The sequence below is a fragment of the Lichenostomus cassidix genome, chromosome 3 (assembly GCF_008360975.1).
Source record: "Lichenostomus cassidix isolate B80296 chromosome 3, HeHo_3.0, whole genome shotgun sequence".
NCBI classification, from domain to species: Eukaryota; Metazoa; Chordata; class Aves; order Passeriformes; family Meliphagidae; genus Lichenostomus; species Lichenostomus cassidix.
In genome coordinates this window covers 38,322,017-38,341,592 of record NC_139483.1, presented here as the reverse complement: position 1 = coordinate 38,341,592, position 19,576 = coordinate 38,322,017, and the positions used below count along the sequence as shown (strand labels likewise).

The window sequence follows — 19,576 nt, the reverse complement described above, 5'->3', positions numbered from 1 at the left end:
CTGTATCATCTGCATCAGCAGTGTCAAGCCCATTTATGCCACTGTAAATGAGACAGAGCAGCCATTGTTGCTGCTGCTAAATTAGATTTATTATAGCAGCAAAGTGACATGAGCAACTGTAAGTGAGCATTAGATACTTACCATGAGCATAAACGCTCTAGAAATTATGAGGATTTGGTACAGTCTGTACCATTTCTGCTGCTGCCCTGGGAAGCAATGTTCTCTGCCCCTCATTCTCAGTACATCTGAACACTTTTATTAGGACTAAGGCTCAAACAGGTCAGAATCACTTTGAAAATGGTATTTAAGCTTCAGTGCCATCTAGGCAGGTTTAAAAATTCTCCCCCATTAAGTTTCATTATAGAAGATGAGCTGCTTTCCTCCAGCTCAACCACGCAGCTCTTTTCTTGCCTCTCCTAACCCAAGCAGAAGTTAATACATATGTTTTCTCCAAATCTTGTTTATATTTTTCAGCCATGTGCACTTTTTAAAAGTGTTTTTTTCCTGTTTCTACTGTGGGTTTTATTGCCTTGAGGTAATTTGTTACTAATGAAGATTAATCCTTCAATTAACTATATTCAATTAGTTATCTGGCTTCTAAACCTCTCCTCTACCCTTCACCCAAAATTAGCATCACAGTTTCTCGTCATTAGTTTTCTTCTGTTTCCTATCTTTTTCTTATGGTATATCTGTTTTTAATCTGGGCAAAAGGAAGAATCAGGTTGTGGGGCAGTCTGACACAAGTTTTGGTAATGAAAGGATCCTTCTTAGCATAAATGTGCTTTCTTGGAGCACTGCTGTTTCTTGTGGGATAAGATAGAAAAACTACATAAGGTTTGAAGATTCTTTCCTGCTTTAACAGATATTTGATTATAGCAATGAATATTAGTTATTAGACTCTTATTATAGTCAGAGAGATCCAAAGCCTAAGTCACAGACAAAAGCAAGTAACAGTTCTCCTTACCCTCAATGGACACTGTTCTCCTTTGTGTCCAAGCTGAGCTATGTTCTTTATATTGGGAGAAGCACAGTCTTCAGCCTCCCTTAGTCAGAGAAAGCAGCTGCCACTCCATGAAACACCATGGCAAGAACTGTGTGAAAGACCTGGTATTGAATCCAAGTTAGGCAAACTTCTTTGGCTGGGATTTTGTTGAGTTTTTTTCCTTCTTACAGATGTGAAATTCCTGTCAAATTTACTGAAGCACTAATTTGTCTCAAAGGAACCATAACTGATTGATGTTTCAACACATGAGTTAGGCAAATAATTGATGATGATTTTTTAGTTTCGCTTTGAGATTTGAGTTCAGTTAAATGTGACACTTGTGAGATTCATCACTGAGAAGAGCCAGAGGAATCAAAGCAGGAGAGAAAAAGCACTCTCAAATGCCTTGAGAATGTGGGGTTTAGGCTTGTTTCTCCTGCTAAATATAGTAGAGGCATCTCTAAGTGGTGCAAATATGCAATCAAAAAGGTGGTTTGACTCAACCTAAAAAGATGGGGAGTGGCATGTTGGGTCCATTTTCCCTGCATGATCGTCCATGCCAAACACCTAAGAAGAGCCATACCCATGCAGGCTAAGGGTCTCTCCAGCCAAATAACTCATTTCCAGCATTGGTCATAAAATGGGCGCTAGAGGAAAAACAGCAGATTTGACACTTCTTTCCAAACATACCAAAACTTGACAACAAGTATCAGTATAAACAGTTTGTAACAAGTCTCTGGGATGGAACAGTCATCCAGACTTGCTGTGCCATTTTTTCTGAAGCACAGCTTGTTGGATCATTTCTTTTCCTCAAGTTTTCAGTTGTGATGGAAATAGAAGATGGATATGGTGTCTATGAGCCATGCAGACCATCCCAGTGCACATTTGATTTACCATTCTGTTGCTACTCCACAGTTTGAGATGCTGACGGGATCATTACCCTTCCAGGGAAAAGACAGAAAGGAGACAATGGCACTCATTCTCAAGTGAGTATCAAAACTGCTTTCGTTCTTCTAATTGTGAGCTAGCTCTATCCTCTGGAGACTGCATAGGGCCCAAATATAGGAAGGGTAGAGAATAATAATGTGCATAATGAACTTTTCAAAGCTATGCAAGGTGTGAATTTCATGAGGCACACGTAGCTGATGCACGCGTTTAACGCCAAAATTGCCTTCAGAAAAAAATGTGTGAAGTGAATTACTGAGAGGGCCTTAAAACAGAAATTTATCTTACTTATTGTGATAATGTCAGTATCCACAAATGTGGGAAAGTCAGATTTCTGCAGGACATCTAATATTTTGTTGTTGCCAAGTTTCAACTCTTCCTTTGAGATGTCCCATTTATTTAATGTCAAATGCAAACAAAATATTTGAAGCTTAGCTTTACTCAGTATTATGGGGGTTTTCTTCGGTAGCAGTGAATGGCCAAGAGGAAAGTTTTATTCTATTTAACAGTATGCAGTTTAATATAATTTTTTTCATTCAGTTTGATGGTTTAAATTCCTCTTGATTCCTAAATTTATTCCAGCAAATTCAAAAAGTGGGAAAATGCTGTAGGAAAATGACCTATTTAGGTTGCAGAAGTTTTTCTGAGATTCATTAGAGCTGCTCTACCTGTAGTGAAGTCAGTGGTAAAACCTTCCTTAAGCTCAGCAGAATAAGTTAAGATTCTCACTCTGTATTACACTATGCTTAGGTAGCCTTTGGTCACTGATTTCCTGTGTCTGCCTATCCTGACTGCTACAGTTCCGCTGTTTCAGCCACAGTGGGATGGAAAAAAACCTTGAAAAATCTATTTTCTTTTCAAGTGTTGTGTTCTTTCAGAGCCAAGCTGGGAATGCCGCAGTTCTTGAGCATAGAAGCCCAGAGCCTGCTGCGTGCCCTCTTCAAAAGGAACCCCTCCAACAGATTAGGTACGTGTGCCTTTGATAAGGACATTGGTTGTGTGCTCCCTGCCTTGTCACATGGTGGTTTCTCTCAGCTCATCTTTTCTGATGGTTATCCTCTTCATTAGGTGGCATTTTGCATTCCTTCCTAGAGCACAGTGAACCTTGAGCTTCACTTGAGAAAATTGCGAAGAGCACAGGCAAAGCATTGAAATTTAAAACATGATATTAACTTGTATTTCTGATTTTTGGTAAAGAGGGAGAGTAAACCACCAGCTTTTATGAATGATTCAAGATAACTGCTGCATATGATAATATAGGGAATTGAGAAACAAGTGTGTTTTAAAATCTGTATAATTTAGCTGCAAATCTGAAGTTCCATCTCTCCTATTCTCAAATGCATTTCAGTCCTATCTCATTCTGTTAGCTGGGGGCATTCGTACAGTAGACCTTCTTCTTTATTACCCAAATACATCATCTCTTTTGTACTTCACTCTTTGTTAATAATCCTGTTTAGATCATGTCTCTTACTACCCTTGTTCACAGGTTTTATTAAGAAAATAATTGTATTTGTATCTTATATCTGCCCTTGCTCACAGGTTTTATTAAAAAAATAATTGTATTTGATGAGGCCATGGAAAATACCTGTTGCATGATTTCCACTGCACATTTTGTCATTGTTCCCCACAGGGATGAGTGTCAACCCACACTAGCTCAGTGCTGGGTGGCAGTGGCAAGCCAGGCCTGGAGCTGGGGCCTCTCTCCTACCGGGGGGGATCCCACATGGCCTGCAGAGGGAATGTCCTCCCTTTTGTTTTACCTCTTGATCTAAATGGTAGCTCTTGTAGTCTGATATCTGGCAGGCATGAGAGTGGAAAGACACATTTTCTCAGCAGGTTTCAATTTCTCTCAGGCAATTTGTTTGACACTAGAAAAAACAGAGTATTGGGATTTCTAGGTTTAATCTCTGTTTAGAAAAATTAGGTGCTGCACCAAATACAAACTTTTTCCCATTCCCCACCTCTGTTTCTTCCTGCTGTTTCCTCCCTGTCTCTATCTCTTGGTTTTATCCTGCTCTTCTCATTTTGTGGCTTTTCACAAGTTGCTATCCATCCAAAATGGAGCTCCAGTGAAGTCAGTGGGAGTTTCTGGATACCAGTGCTTAAATAAAAAGCTACTCACTAAAACTTAGTTTTAGCCATAACAGTTCTAGCCCTCATATGTTAATAACAGGGAATTTCTAGGGGACAAGGTTTTGAAACCTGAAGTTTATTGAAATACTGGGAAAGCTTGGAGAAAGCAAAAAAGAAAGAAAGAAATTATTTACAATACAAACATCAAAGGAAATAAAATCTAAAAGAGTAACAGAAAAATAGATCTTAATATTTCAGAAATAGTGGTAGGAAGCTCCTGAAGGTACTCTCTCTTTTAACTGATTGAGAATCAGCACAAAGGAAGATGGAAAGGGACCTGTTGATAACAAAAGAAGAGAAGCTTGAATTGTTGCCCTAAATACTGAACAGAAGTCAGTATATAAAAGGACTGCTTCAACCTTGTGGATTTCAGCTTTTTCTGGGAAAGAAATAATAATATTTAAAGAAAAGTAGGCTTAGACATCCAGTTTTGAAAGATCTTTGGAAACTTAATTAAGCATGCTAAAATAAATGAACCATATTATGGATCAAACACTTGTTTTCAGCCATTGTTTCACAAGTTTGCAAATCTGGAAAGTGCATTTAGTTCCAGAATCCAATGTTTAACATTGCAAAGATAATAGATGCTTTTTGCCATCTGATTTTGGTATCTTAACAAACAGAATTAACAGAAGTAAATATTGATGATGCATTCTGAAATTTTGCTTTGAAACTTTGTTTTGAAGCTTTGGATTGTTAATGGAAAAAAAACTATCAGGGTTGAAGCAAGTTAGACAAGACTAAGAAGAAATTTAGTAATCTGGTTTGCCTGGTTCTATTTTTAAGTCTGATGTCCATATTAATATTTGTGACAAATTTTTAAGGAATGGAAAGTCTTCCTTTGGTATCCCTGGTTTTGGACACTGCCTGTTCTTTTCTGAGCCTATTTGCTGTTCAAATAATCTGCATAGCAATGCTTCAGTAGTACTGCTCGAAGTACGACAAATTTCAGATCATGGATAAACATAATTTTAAATTCTTAAAAGAAACCAACTGAATACCCAGGCAAATAAGGAGTAAGCATCTCAGAAATGAAACTTTATAATGAAGGTGTTAGTTCATTACATTGTCAGGAGCTTAGGCAAGGGACTTGCCCTAAGACCAGAATCTGCTCAGGTAGGTAAATTATTTATTATTTAGCATTATTATTTAATGGATGTATATTAAAAATTATTTTATATAAAAAACATATTATTTAGCAAACTGCTTAAGCTGTTTAGCAGCATAAAGGTTTCAGAGTCCTTATAATTGAGAAGCTTGGCCAAGAAAGTGTAAAATAAAAGCATTTGGTAATAGGCTCAGGGCAAAAACCAAGGAAATAGTTACTATTTTCTCAATTCCGTGTTCTCAGGGAAGATACATTCTGCTTTGGCACATAGAAAACTTTGGGGTTTAACGTTATAAGATGATGAGTTTAAACAAAAAACAGCTTTCACCTTTGTCAGAATGACTGTAAATCTTTCTTGGAAACCTTAGAAAAATATTTCAAAAAGCTAGAGCACTAAAAAGATTCTGAAGCTGTGGAGACACTAAAATTTTATTACCTGAAACAAAAAATCTGGAAACTCCTGATTAATTTGAATATCCAAGTAATAAACTTGCAAATTTCATAGGTCTCCTTTTTTTTCCCCTTAATATTTCAAGGCTCGTGTTTACCATAACGATTAAATAATCAAAGCCAATTAAAAATAAACGTTCTACTCTTACTGTTTGCAGGCACTTTTATTACAGGCATAAAACTTAGATATCAGGTTTTCACTTGCTAATGTGAGACTGCTTTTATATAAATGCTTGCATTCTATTATGTGTATAAACTGGCAATTTGATCTGAAAGAATTATCTTCTTGGACCGTCATGGGACTGGATGGCACATAAGAATATTTGCAGGCAATAGGTTTGATTGTACTGATTAATTGTGCTGATTGTTCTTGACTGCCAGGTCTTATTCCCAAATTGAAGTTAAAGTGAAGTTAAAAATCCCAAGCCCACTAGAAACCTTGAGGAAGGTGAAAGGTTTGTGGCCATGCAGTGTGCTGTTGTGTGCTGTGCTTCAGATGTTTGCTGAATATCCATCTGTGTGCCAAGAAATGTCCATCTCCGTGAAGCAGGCCTTTCCAGTCATACCCTCTGCAGTGCTTTTCTTTTCTCCATGAAAGCACATCTCAGTACCACTGTAGATTTGCAGATGGCAGATGAATGGCTGAAACATGCTGAGCAAATCCAGGGGGACTCTACCATAAGCTCTGATACCTAATGTCTTGTGTGGAGTTTTGCAGCAGGGTCAGGGTTATCCTTCCATCTCCCAGAGCTGTTCTTGAACACATCCTCGGGCAGCTTCCCTCCTTCAGCTGAGGAGAGAGCCAGGCCAGGCTGCTGCCTGCAGCCACAGCACACAGTCCAGGAAGAAATTGTGGGCTACACACAGCAGGTGTCATCGCACAGAAGGTCAGGGAATAAAAATTGCAGGAAGTGCTGAACCTTCTCCATAGCATAAAATCAGTTGCTAAGAATTGGAAGTCCTCCACTCTTTGCAAAAGTAGGCTATTACCATCCTAAATCTCTTTGATATATTAAGATCTTGAACTTAATGTATTATTTCTGTGTCAGAGCTGAGGTGGCTGCAACTGGGAAATGAAAATTTTTTAAAACTAATGCCTGCCTCAATTGCATGGTTGCATCCCTTGATGCAACTGAACACTGCAGCCCCACTAAGAGAAGTAGCTATGGGTGGACTTTTTTCTTGGTCCTTATTTCTGTGCGTTTGTGGAAAAAGGAGCAGCAACAGTAGCAAAAAAGTGTGGCGTTCAAATAAATGGTCTGAAAAAAGGTGTGTCATTCCCAACAAACTATGACATATCCATTAGCCTAAGCAAGAGGGAAAAAAGGAACAGTGGGGAAGGGGCAGAGAAGAGAAAATTGAATGCATTAGCAATTATCCTCAGTCCAGGATATGCTTCTAGTGTCTTACAGTGCCTAAGCATTTATCCCAGTCCTGCAAAATCATTCTGGCACTTGGGTTTCTTCCTGATGTGGTAAAGAACATTTAATGCACATTGCAGTTTCCAATCACCACCACTGAACACAAAGCATTTTTCATACATATTTCTTCTCTGAAGATTTGCTTAATGTAATTCTCTCCAGAGCAACTCTGTTGGTTTTGTGTTTCTGTTGGCATTGCTAAAATCAGAATGAATCTGCCAAGGGAATCTTGCAGACTTCAGGCTGTGCATTGAAAAAAAGTATGCTAGGGAAATCATAGAACAAGTCTTATTCTAAGACTTCTTATTTTCTTGTTCAGTACCCATGGGCCACAAACAGCTGCCTAGGGGCATGTAAGAACATGATAATCATATGTGTTACTTCACCCAAATTTTCTCCTACCGTGTTCCTGTTTTAAGGTCAAGCAAGGGGTTTCCTGAATCTCTTGTAGTTTGTCGATGAAGTAATCTTCAACAGATTTCTTTTCAACAGACTTTCCTGACCTCCCCATGAACCCATATAAGTATTTTGCACCACATCATCTTTTCCAAGTAATTCCACATCACACAGTTTTCTATTTCCTGAGGAAACATCTCCAGGTTCTTCTGAACCTGATTCCTGCAAGCATCGTTTAGTGATATATTGTATACTTCCTCGCTCATCTGTTTCCAGGTTGAAAAGTCCTGACCTACTCAATCATTCCATACCATTCCTTGTTGATCTTCTTTGATTTTTCCTACTTTTAATAAGTATACCCTTTTACAGAGGAGTGTCAGCTACAATCCATACTCTAGTTGCAGGAATGCAACAGACTTACAGTGACAGTGCAATTATGTTGTCCCTTTTGTCCTCTTTTTCCTTGTCTAAGATTTGATTTCATGTTGTGTTTGCCTACAGATGTTGTTCTGTCATAACCCACACTCCTCAGCAGGGCTGATCACTTCTGAACACCTTGTTTTGTATGGCAAGCTAGGATTGTTTATCCTCATGTGCATCGTTTGCCTATACTGAAAGATTACTGGGGTGGGGAATTAATCAGATCATCCCTCGTCGTTGTTTTCCAGCAGGCCTGACAGACAAGCCTGCATGTTGTATTTACAAAGTGTTTGCTTTCGGTATCCATTCATCAGTGAATGTTCAGCAGGCCGTAGGAAGCAGTTCCTGATCACTGCATTTTGACAAACATTGGTAACAGTCTTGTACACAAGGAGAGCAGATATCACATTTTACAAATGCTTCAGTTGACAAGACCTTTGTAAAGCTGCTTGTAATGTTGATCTTCCCAAAGTACAAATACTTCATATATAAAGAGCTGAGTCCTCTGAGGTGCTGGGTGCCCCTTGCAAGGTGTGCTTATCCTAAATCCATTTGGGAATCAAGGATGCTCAGCATGCTCGTGAAGAAGTAGGCTGGGTACCTTTCAGGAACTGATTCCAGAATTGTAGTGCAAAGCCTTTTCTTCCAGATGTTAATTCTCCGTGAAATGAAAATGAAAGGTGGTATTAATGAGGTCAAATCAACCCCAAAAATGGCATTCTAAATCCTCTCTGAGAGTTCTTTAATTATTACTGAGTACCTGTTGGGTTCTGTCGTAGCACTGAAGCAAGTAAATTGAGCTAAAGTAATAAGGCAATCTTCAGTGAATACATAAGGCAAAATAAAGAAGGAATTAGATTTATTACCAGATCTCAGAAGACTTTCCCTAAATTTTCTACAGTAAGGTAACCGAAACTTAACAGTGATGGAAACTTAACACTGAGAGTGATTATTTTGGTACTCACAGGAATTTGAAGACAGTATTTGAAGAGGGAGAACCTAAAAACCTGGCTTACCTGAAATCATTTGGAGCCTTTTGGTATTTTGAGTCTATACTTGCCTGTAGTGCAGCTAAGAACAGTAGCTAGTCAAGGTTTTAAAGTCAGTGTGGACAGAAGAGCTGCCACTGGTGGAGCCTTGCTAGAGTATTGGGATATCCTGGCTCATTTCCTGACCTTGCTGGTGCATGCACTCGGCTGTGGCTAAAATCCCATGTCTCATCCAAAGCCTTGGCAGCAGCCTCAACTAGAGAAAAGTAAAAAACCTTTGGGATCAAATTCTTGTTAATGAAGTGCTCTTTTCAGTATTTATGGGAGTTTTTATACTGTGATGGCAGTTGCACCATTCAGGATTTCCTGACTAGAAGAAATGTTTAGATGGGGACTCTACTTTGTCAGAAGAAAAATGGGGACAGGGAAGAAGACTGGAGAAGAGATGCCATGCAGCTCTCTCATCAACATGGCTTCATTTTGATTCTTTCATTCTCTTCTCAGGTGCTGGATTTGATGGAGTGGAAGAAATTAAACGCCATCCTTTCTTTGTTACTATAGACTGGAACGTAAGTGGAGCAGCATTATCTTTTTCTTACCAACATTTTTTGAAGAAAGAACTGCCATGCTTAGGAAAAAGATTACATTCTCTAACAGAGAGAGCCTAACTTCTCTAACACTGGGGAGTTAGAGCCTTTTCAGTGGGTGTCTATGTCTCTCCTGCGTGTCTGTTGGCATCAGTACTCAAAATTGGAACAGTTGATCAAATTAAACATGATTCAAGTAAGACATGTCAGATGTGATTAACAGAATGATAAACAAGGATTTATTTTATTGCTATCAGCTACAGCTCGTAAAGGTGTTGGTAGAGATTAGCTGAGTATTTGATTTAGACATTTTCAGCATTGCATTTGTTCAAATTAACTTATTCTTAGAAAAACCTGGAGGCAAAAATTTTTCATTCTTGATCTGGACATCTGCCAGTGCATCAGAGCTCCTGTTTGCCACATCCTCTAGCATTTTCTAGTTTAATTTTATCCAACTCGTGTTATGGTATTGTTGTGTCTCTTCAGTATTTCATGCATTCACTCATGAATGCTATTACAACATGTAACATTGATGCAGTTCTTATGAAAAATTCTGGTAAAACAGCATGAATCGATGTGACAAGGCAATTCTCAAACTGCTGCCCAGAACTTTGCTGTAAAGCTAATTCCTCTGTGAGAGAACCTTTGGTGGTGCCCAGGTAGCCTTTGAAAGGCCCACAAACCCATCATTTTGGAAAAAAGTCATTAGAAAAATCTAATTTGAATTGCATGTTGAAGAGTTGTCATGACTCATAAACATATTAAAACATAGCCACTGAAAGTGGATTTTGAGACTTTCCTTTACGCTCCAGTTGACTCTTAGTCCCATTATGTATGTTCTGGAGTCTAGAGTCTCTTTCCTCTTCTGCTTCTTACTGGTCATGAGATACTGTATGTAGATTTTACATTCATGAAAAGAGTATGTGAAAATAAAAAATAGAGAATCCAAAAGACGTAGGTTGTTATTTATTATTATGATGATTAAAGAATAATATTAATATCAATAATAATAATATTATTTTCTATATACCTCTGATATCTCTACAGTCCTCAGCTTTGCAATCAAAATGTAGGTCAGATGAATATGTCTTGATGTAATAAGAGGCACTGTGACAGGGTTTTTCTTTCCTCTGTGTTTGCTAGTGGAGCAGCTCACTAACTCTTCACAAATAAATGAGGCTCTGCATCTTGGAATGGTTTTCAGAAAAGTCAGTTCTGTCCCATGAGAATCCTCAGGACCACCTTCTGTCACAATAATTGGTGATTGTTTCAAGCTCTGTTCTTTAGGGAACAATTTCATGCCTGTCCTAAGGAAACTACAGTCCTCCATCATTTGAAAAAGTTCTTACAGACAGGAAATATCTACCATGAAGAACATAGGTATGCTTGAACATGCCTTGGAGCTAGAGAGGAAGGTGGATTTAATTGCCCTTTGATGTGTTATCTATCCCTCTAACTCTGCTGTGAAATATAGCTGTAAAAATCCATTTTAATCCAACATAATTAGTGCTTATTGCACTCTCTTGGAGACAGACAGATCATTATTACACCGATCAGCTATCATCTTTGTAATATATTTCCTCATTTTATCCTAATTTTACAATCACTCATGGAGATCTTGGGAGGCTTATCTTGTTCCAGCAGCTACAGTTGTATTTCAGAGCAATGTGAGCCAGCCTGGTCCTGAGCTGAAGCCAGGACTTTGACTCACAGTGAACATCCAACCAGTTGTTAACATATTCTCCACGGACAGAAACAGAACAGGGTCAGAGAACTGAAATGGATCAGACGTAGATGTTTAGCACTGATCTCTGTACAGTTGCAGGAAAAGAGTCCCTGGTGCCCTCATTTAGTTCTCCCATAATGCATACAGAATATACTACATCAATTTGCAGATAGTCAGCAAACAGCACTGTTGAGATAGGACAGAAATGTTGATCTACTTTATGTCTTGATAATGTAAAGACCTCAGAGAGCAAGAGGCAAGATCTGTTGGAGAACTTCTGTCCTACCTTCACAACTATGATAGACAGGATGGCTGTGACTGACAGAACAGAAAATTTCAGCAACTGTAACAAAATAATCCTCCATCAAAAGCTCCCTTATCATGAAGGGTCAGAATGGGTCAGTGTCTGCTTAAAAATGCAGTGTGAAACAGGTCTGATTTTAAGCATGATTTTCCCTACAGGAGTGACATGATAACCAGGAACAAAGCATCAAGTTGCATCATCTAATTTTAAAGAGACATTCAAAATAGAAAAGAGTTAGCTTCTTCCTTCTAAGTTGTGTGTGAAGTCTTGATACTGCAGTGATATTGGAATTGCAGATGGAACCATGTGACTTGGGCTTTCATTACACAGTATTTTCAGAGCTGTTCCCTAGGGTTTTGGTCTGAAGCTGGTTGTTTTCTCTGTCCCTGAAGTGTTTACCTGTTGGGGCAGTCATTTCCCGTCTTTTACGGTCTTCAAGCAGACACAACCAGATGCAGTGTCTGGCTTGGATGAACACAGCAAATACAGTGGAAATAGCACAGCCAGTGCAGGAATGGCCTCTGTTCCAATGCCACAGGCGCTGCTGCCAAGCACAGTGTGCTGGTAGTGACCAGCTGCATGCAGAGACAATAGGTGCAAGCCTGGAAAACATGAGTGTGGCCAGAGAACCCTCCTCCTCCCAGCCTGTCCCAGAAGCCGTTCCCATGTTCCAGGGTGCCATTCTTGAGCAAAATCTCCAGCCACCTTAGGTTTAGGTTCTGGCTAACTTCAGTACTAAATGAACTGTGGACAATCTGACACAGAGCTTTTATGCCCAGACTTAAATTGTGGCATGAGACTCTGTAAGACTCTCATTTTTACAGCTGTTACTCTGTAACAAAGCCCTAAATTCCCACTTTCCAGAGTGAAAAATAGCTGGAGGTTTCTGCAAAGATCAGTCTTGCTGCTCTGAGGCATTTAGTAGGGACCATGACGCAAATTCAATAGATCTGTTGTTAAATGAATGGACTGTCTTTCATGATCAAGGCTGGGATTCTCAGGAAAGAGATTAGATGTCCAGCTCCTTGACAGTTTTACCTGCTTATTAACCTTGCACCTCCTTCTCTTCTTAAGACAAGCAGACCCAAAACAAGTTGACCTCAGATAATTTCAGTCATTGGCTCTGAGAAAGCACAGTCTGGTTCCTGATTTTTTTACTGTCGTTTCTTCTTTCCAGGTCATGCATAATGAATTTCTGGCTTTTCATTGAAAATGAAAAATGAAATACCTTTTTGCAGACTGCTGTCGGAGGAGTGGGCTATAAACAGCAGTTTTTGTTTAATGACAGGCTAAATTGGAACTAGAGCAATGGCATGCTAGAAAATGAGCTGTCAAATACAACAGAGGAAGGGAGTGGGGAAAAAGTGGAATCCAGTTCTTTTTCCTTCAATATTAATCAGAGATCAAACTAAACTGAAAATGAGAATTATTTAATTGCTGATTTTACCAACAGCAAAAATTAATCCCAGGGTCTAAATTCTGCTAGCTGTTCTATTGTTTGCAGGCAATAACATTGAGTCATTGATCTAGGAGAGGACAAGCATTTTAGAATGTAGTTCTTCCTTTTGTCTGCTTATTGAATTTTCCATGACAGGTATATGTATCAAGGGAGTTTATTCTCCCACTACAAGTGCATCACTGTGGAGGGTAGCATCTTTCTGTTTCTAGAAGGTGTCTAAGGAATAATTCATTTTTCATCAAAGAAACTCAGTTGAGGAAATTAATAAATAGTTTTTAATTAAATTAAACTATTTTCTTTTTCTTGATGTTTGCCAGGCATGGGTACAGAGCATTTACATCTCTGGGGTTTGTTAGGAGTGCATTTTTTAAAAGATGATGAAAAATTGACTGCTTATAAATAAGAAGAGAAAGAAACACAATGTCGCAGCATTTTATTACTTGTCTCCCTGGTGGATCTGACAGCTCTGTGTGATATGCAGTGATTCCTGGTACCTGTCAGTCACATTTTTTCTGCTAAGTCAGTGCTGTGACCAGTTTAAAAAAAATGGTGATGGAACACGGGAGCTTATTCCTTACTGGGAAAGAGAAATAAATACTATTCTCAATAAAACATCAGGGGCTAAAGAAAGTGATTCTCTTTTATAGATGTGGAAACAATGTGGGAGAGAAAAAAATCTTCATCTTCTTATACTTGTGCAAAATAATAAACATATAATGATCTTAAGTACCCAACCTGAAATTTAAATGCTCTAGTTAGCACTAACATATCCAAAGTCTCTTTTGGATGCCTAATAAGATGCCCCAAAACAAAAAATTTGGATATCAAAACTGGAATTTAAATTGGGAAAACTGTGACCCTGTTCCCATTTAAACAGATGATGGAACTCAGTAACTTTTGGTTATGGTACTAAGACTACTATACCGTAGAAAGTGCATAACTGTTTAAACTTTAGCAGAAGTTATGGACAGTCTGATAGAAATGGTTGAAGATAAGATCTGAAATTTAACTTGCTGTCATTTCCCACTCTGGTTGGTTTCTGTTGGAAGAGGTCATGGTCAAGATATATCATCCCTGAATAGTCTGGGGACCATAGTAAGAAATAATATATTAAGACATTTCCTAAAATTACAAATATTCTTGAAAAATCCAGAAGGATCTCAAATCCTCCAAGAGATTCACTATCTATGCATATGCAAAGCAATGGCTGTGATTCTTACTATTTTCTTAGATCAGCTTGTGCCACATAGAGTTTTCCAGTCTACAGGATGCAGGTTTTTAAAGGAAGAGGTGTTCTGCCTGCAGCAGGCCTTCATGTTTAACTCTGTTGGGCTGCCTTGTGGTTTAGTGATTTGGCTTTGGTTGTAGAAGTTCACTCAGAGTGTTGGAGCCAGCGTGGGATGGGGAAGTCCACAGATGATACTACTCTACTTTTCCTTGTCCTCAATGATTTCATTTAATTCAAGAGTTGGTTTCCCCCATTTAAAAACTTTGGGGAAAAAAAGTTATAGGCAGTTTTCCTTTTGCTGTTCTGTTGTCTAGTTTTTATCACAAGTGGGTAAGGAAATGGAAAAGGGAGTCATTGGGGTTGTGTTCAAACAAGTGCCTTTCATTCGCAAAAGCAACATCTTTGTTTCCATCCCATCCCAAAAAAAATATTTGTGATTATAAATCTTTAGGTGGTGTGTGACTCATGATGAATCCTAAATCCCTCCCTAATAGGAGGATGTGGGTTAGGGATTCAAAATACAAATGTAGCTCCAGCAGCACTTAAGAAACTACAGATGGGGGAAGGAATTAAAAGGCCAGAGAGAATATGGTTACGATAATGAAAAGAGAGTGCAATTCCTGAATGATGTACAGCTCTGAAACATTTTCCAATTTTTGGACCTCACAGGATGAGCCATGCAGTTAATTCAGGGAGGAAGCATATGCATGTGACCATATCGCTTTCTGCAGAAGAAGCACTGCAGTTGTGAATTAAGACATACAAAGCAAAGCTGGAAGCAAATAGCTTTCTCAAGGTGAAATCCTAGCAACAGAAAAACCTTCAGTAGGTGCTGAGTTCTCTTTTAAAGTTCTTTGGAGACAGGAAAAGATGTATGTTAATTACTAGGTTGATACTGTTCAGCTGATGAGTGGCACTTCCTGCTTAAGATTGCAATTGGCTTTTAATTATTTGGAAGACTGGCTTTCGATTGTGGTTCACAGCAGTTATTCATCTCCTTTTCTCTCCAAAGATATAGAGCAGTTTTACGCAAGCAGGAACTTTTTATGGTGAAATGGTCATTAATTATTGCAGATTCATTTCAAACGTCACCGTTTCACTTTTCCATGGAATCATAATTCAATCATAAATATATCCTTTATGTTAAGGCTAATGCTATGCTACAGAATTTTCTGCTTCAAGAACCTTTATTTATCAATGCAAAATCAAATTCAAATTATGGTGATGAGTATATATCTTAGGTTTGATCACATGCTTTGTATTACCAAAGTTAATTCACCACAAAATGCACAGTTAAAAAGAATCTTCCTGCATGCAAAGAGCTGGACAAGAATTTAGTAGTCTCCATTAAATAGTTTGAAAAATCAGCTCATTAGGAAGTTGTTTTAAGAGCTAACCTAAAAATACATATTGCAAGCAGTCATAAAGTTGAACTCTCCAGGTCTTATCATGACTTGAAAGTTTGGATGAAATGTTATATATCAGACATGTTAATTATGGGAAACTGTCTGTGGCAACTAATTCAGCCCTTTGAAACCTGAGAGCAAAAGCATTGCTAGAAAGGAAATGTGGTCTAGGGACTGAAACATGGGGCAGGGAGTCAAACTGGAGCTCTGTTCCCTCTGCTTCCATCAGCATGATGTTCAGTTTTGGCCTTTTCAGGCAGACATGATGCAGAGATGGCTGAAATCAATAGGGCTCTTTCCATTAACCTCTGCAGCCTTTGGATCAGATCCAGACATGTTGTACCTCAGTGTGTCTGTGTGTGTATGAATGCTTGCAAAGGAGCATGGTGTAGCAATTTCTTAAAGTTCACTGAGCATGAGTAGAAAGGCCACAAAGTCCCTCATAATAAAGGCAGGATGCATTAGGATGAATTTATGGTGCCTGTTACTTAGGTGATCCCCTGCATGACCCCTCAGTCACGAGCAGAAACTTGCCCACCTAGAAGTACTTACCTGTTACATACCTTCCTCTCTTCCTTTCCTTTCTCTTCTTTCTCTCCTTTCTTCCTTTCTCTCCTTTCCTTGGCTTTGCTCCTCAGTTCAAGCCACATGATGTAGACCTTCCCCACCCATCCACAGTGCTTTCTCTCTAGCATCTTTTGATGGGAATTTTATCTAATCATCAGCAATAGGCTCCCTTCCCTTTTACCAGATATACTAAAAGAACAAGTCTCTTGTTTAGGTTGTGAGGACCAGGCAGCCAAGCCTGTTGCTCAGCTCAGTCTGGCAGCATGTCAAACATATTGCTAATTCTTGACAAATAATGAATGCTAAAACAGTCATGGCTTCCTAGCAGTTCTTTGTGCTGATTGCCATTGCTGCACTGCTGAAGTCACCCTGTTTCCTAGTCTTAACATTCCACATTCCAGTCCTGCCCCTAGACCAGTGAATTTCCAGATGCCCCAGCTGGAATACTGTATCAGTCTATAGGTAAAGTTTTGCTAGAAACATTTGTGTTTATATTCAGTATTCCAGTAGCTAGAAAGTGCAGGGACCACTCAGGGCACAGATTTTAAGCTGACCTGTCAAGCAGGAGCCAGAACCATGGATACATCATTCTTTTCTGTCAGTCCTGCAAGGATAGCACAGAGGTGAGAGAGGACACCCTAGAGAAAGCAGGGGAGTCTACCTCCAGATGCTGAGGCTGTACACATTGATGCTGATTGTGATCTGTTCTTCTCCTTGTAGAAACTGTACAGAAAAGAAATCAAGCCACCTTTCAAGCCTGCGGTGGGGCGGCCAGAAGACACCTTTCATTTTGATCCAGAGTTCACATCTCGGACCCCCACAGGTTAGTAAGGTGGCACATGAGCAATATATCTTTTCAGCTAGTAAATTCATTCTTCCTTCCCCCTCCGTGTTCCAACAGGGTCTAAAACTTGTATTTTAGTGTTAGTGTTGTATTACAGGATTTTGCCATATCCAGCAGGAAGCAAAGACTGGTTTTGCTTTTCCAACAAAAGAAACTCGTAAGTATTTCACTGGCTTCACATTAACTTGTATTCAGGAAGGACAGATTTCACATTTTTAAAAGGAAAAGTAACTATTGCCTAGCTATTTTATTACTCATCATTGCTTGCCCTAGCTGAATTTAACTATTTTAAATTACTTTGGCTTCAAAGAATTTTGCATCTCTGCAAGTTAGTATGTATTTATATATCCCATAGATGTTTAATTATGCCATCCCACAGACTATGGACTGTTGGAAGTAAATGTGTGGTTAAAAGCAATGAAGAATCATCAAGTTCTCAGGTCAGCAGAGTTATGCCAACAGGAAATTTGGCGTATTTAGAAAATGCTTGTAGTGAGAACATTGTTCCTGTACCATCTATTTCCTAACAGAAATACCACACTTTTTACTCTATATATGAAGGTGACTGCTGCACAGGACTCAATATTTCCACTCTTTTAAGTGGAAAGCAAGAATATAAATCATGTCAGAGCAGCAATCCCACTTACAATGTTGCCTCCTGCTAGATATGGATAAATTACATTACCTTTCTGCTTGTGATATTCCTGTGTAAAGAAGTACCTATTTATGTTTTCTAAAATGTAATAATTGAATTAGCTGTTATTTGTAAAACACTTCAAAGATAGTAAGCACTATAAATATCACATAGTATTGTTGGAATTACCATGTATAAAGTCTCAAGGTTAAACCCTCAAATTGCCCAGAACTGTTTCAGTGCGACTGAAAGATCTGAGCTTTCCTGATGAAAACATACACATTTTAGTACATGAATCAGAGCTGAGATTTCCTGTAGTTTTTGTTCAGGCTTAACATGACCGACATAATTTTTTCTTAAAACTAGCCCAAACTTCTATTCAAAGCCTGGCTCAAACTTCCTTTCATAGGATTTGAAATAATGATATCTACTCCAAATCTCTTGTCAGCAGTTCCTTTTTTTTTTTAAAGGATGTGCTGACTTTTACAAACTATAAGAATATTACACTGTGGTTTATCAACAGGAACATCCACCTGTCTCCAGTAGATGTTGGTCATGTTCTGATATTCCTATTCCACTGCATAGAAGTATGATCTTTGGTTACCAGACATCTCACTCATCTGATTTTAACTTTAATTACAATTTCAGAGGAACTAATTTCTCTGAAATATTTGAGACTGCAAGGTAGTCTGATCTTGAGAGATGTGTGGTCTGGTGCTGCCATGGGAAGTCTCACTGATGTGCAAAGAAGCATTAAGAGTTTGGATTGCTTTGGAAGTTCACACTCCATTGGTTGTACTGATGCCTGGGGCTATATTTTACACTTTATATGTTACTACTGTTGCTTAATTAAATATATTGTTTTTTACAAGACACTGACTTGCAAGGTTTGTGTTGGGGTGGTGGCTGGGGTGGGGAGATGGCCTGCCTCAATTCTGCTCTGGGCTTCCTTGGATAGTGACCCAAGAATCAAACCATGTCATTTCAAAATAGATGTAATTGGAAGTGTGAATCCATTTACACATCTGGAATGATGAAAAAGCCCTTGCAGACTAGCAGAATATTTTGCATCCCCTGACTGTTGAGTGATTGAGTCAACCAGAATGGGGGAGAGCATCACAAATGTGTTTTATACTGGCTCACATTGTCAATGGAATAGAACAATAACCTTCTTTATTTTGTGGGTTTTCTGTCAGGACATAGACCCCAAACAAACTAACACTGTTGATGAGAACATCCTCACACAGAAAGCACTGTAATAACTCCTGCTTAATTTTCATGCAGTTGTGTTTTTAATGAAGCTGTCAGAAAGACACTACCAAGGAGGGGATACAGATACATAGGGTCATTTTAGACTGTCTTTATGAATGAGTTCTCCTACCTGAAAGCAGGTTTCTGTCAAAGTTTTGGATCCAGTAAATCTTGTCAGTCCAGTGATTTGCTGTACATCAGAAACTTTCTTTACCCTGGAGGTTGAAACAGCATTCTGTGGAATAACCTCAGATCTAAGTGTGCCAAAGATGTGGTTTCTGACCCTGACAGATGATTTATGTGGGTATAGTTTCACATCACTTTTTCTCAGAGATTTGTCCAAGTTGGAGTTGCTTTTTCTGGCCACTTGCTTCCTGAATTCACCACTGTGGACCCACATCTCATTTGTGGTGACTCAGCTCCTTAGAGGCAGCAGGAGGCTGAAGAAATCTACGTTAGAAACGGTGATTTGAACAAGGATCAAGCCAAGATCATTCTTGTGACCCAGCTTAGATTTCAATCCACAAATGTTTGTACTGTTGTAATTGATGGGATAGCATGCTGTAACCAGCAGGGATGTCTTAGACTGGCTTTACTGCTGAGAAAAAAAGTATGTAAAATTTCATCTGAAGTATCTAAATATCCTCCTTTGCAAATGAGATGTTTTCTAACCCCAGTGAAACAGAATGAAGGAAATTACTTAAGATTTATGAAGCCTTTGAAAAC

General features: G+C 38.8%; 1 protein-coding gene across 6 annotated transcripts in view; it reads left to right on the top strand.

Annotated features, from left to right (window-relative positions):
- RPS6KA2 (ribosomal protein S6 kinase A2) overlaps positions 1 to 19,576 on the top strand; it is a 286,999-nt gene that overhangs the window by 236,272 nt on the left and 31,151 nt on the right. For 4 of the 6 annotated variants that reach the window (XM_085055349.1, XM_085055344.1, XM_085055347.1 and 1 more), the window contains 5 exons: positions 1,898 to 1,968; positions 2,806 to 2,894; positions 9,349 to 9,413; positions 16,842 to 16,944; positions 17,063 to 17,122. In XM_085055349.1, the coding sequence (XP_084911475.1) occupies positions 1,898 to 1,968; positions 2,806 to 2,894; positions 9,349 to 9,413; positions 16,842 to 16,944; positions 17,063 to 17,122 (388 nt within the window). The remainder of the gene's footprint in view (positions 1 to 1,897; positions 1,969 to 2,805; positions 2,895 to 9,348; positions 9,414 to 16,841; positions 16,945 to 17,062; positions 17,123 to 19,576) is intronic. The other 2 variants (XM_085055346.1, XM_085055348.1) reach the window with 1 other exon arrangement.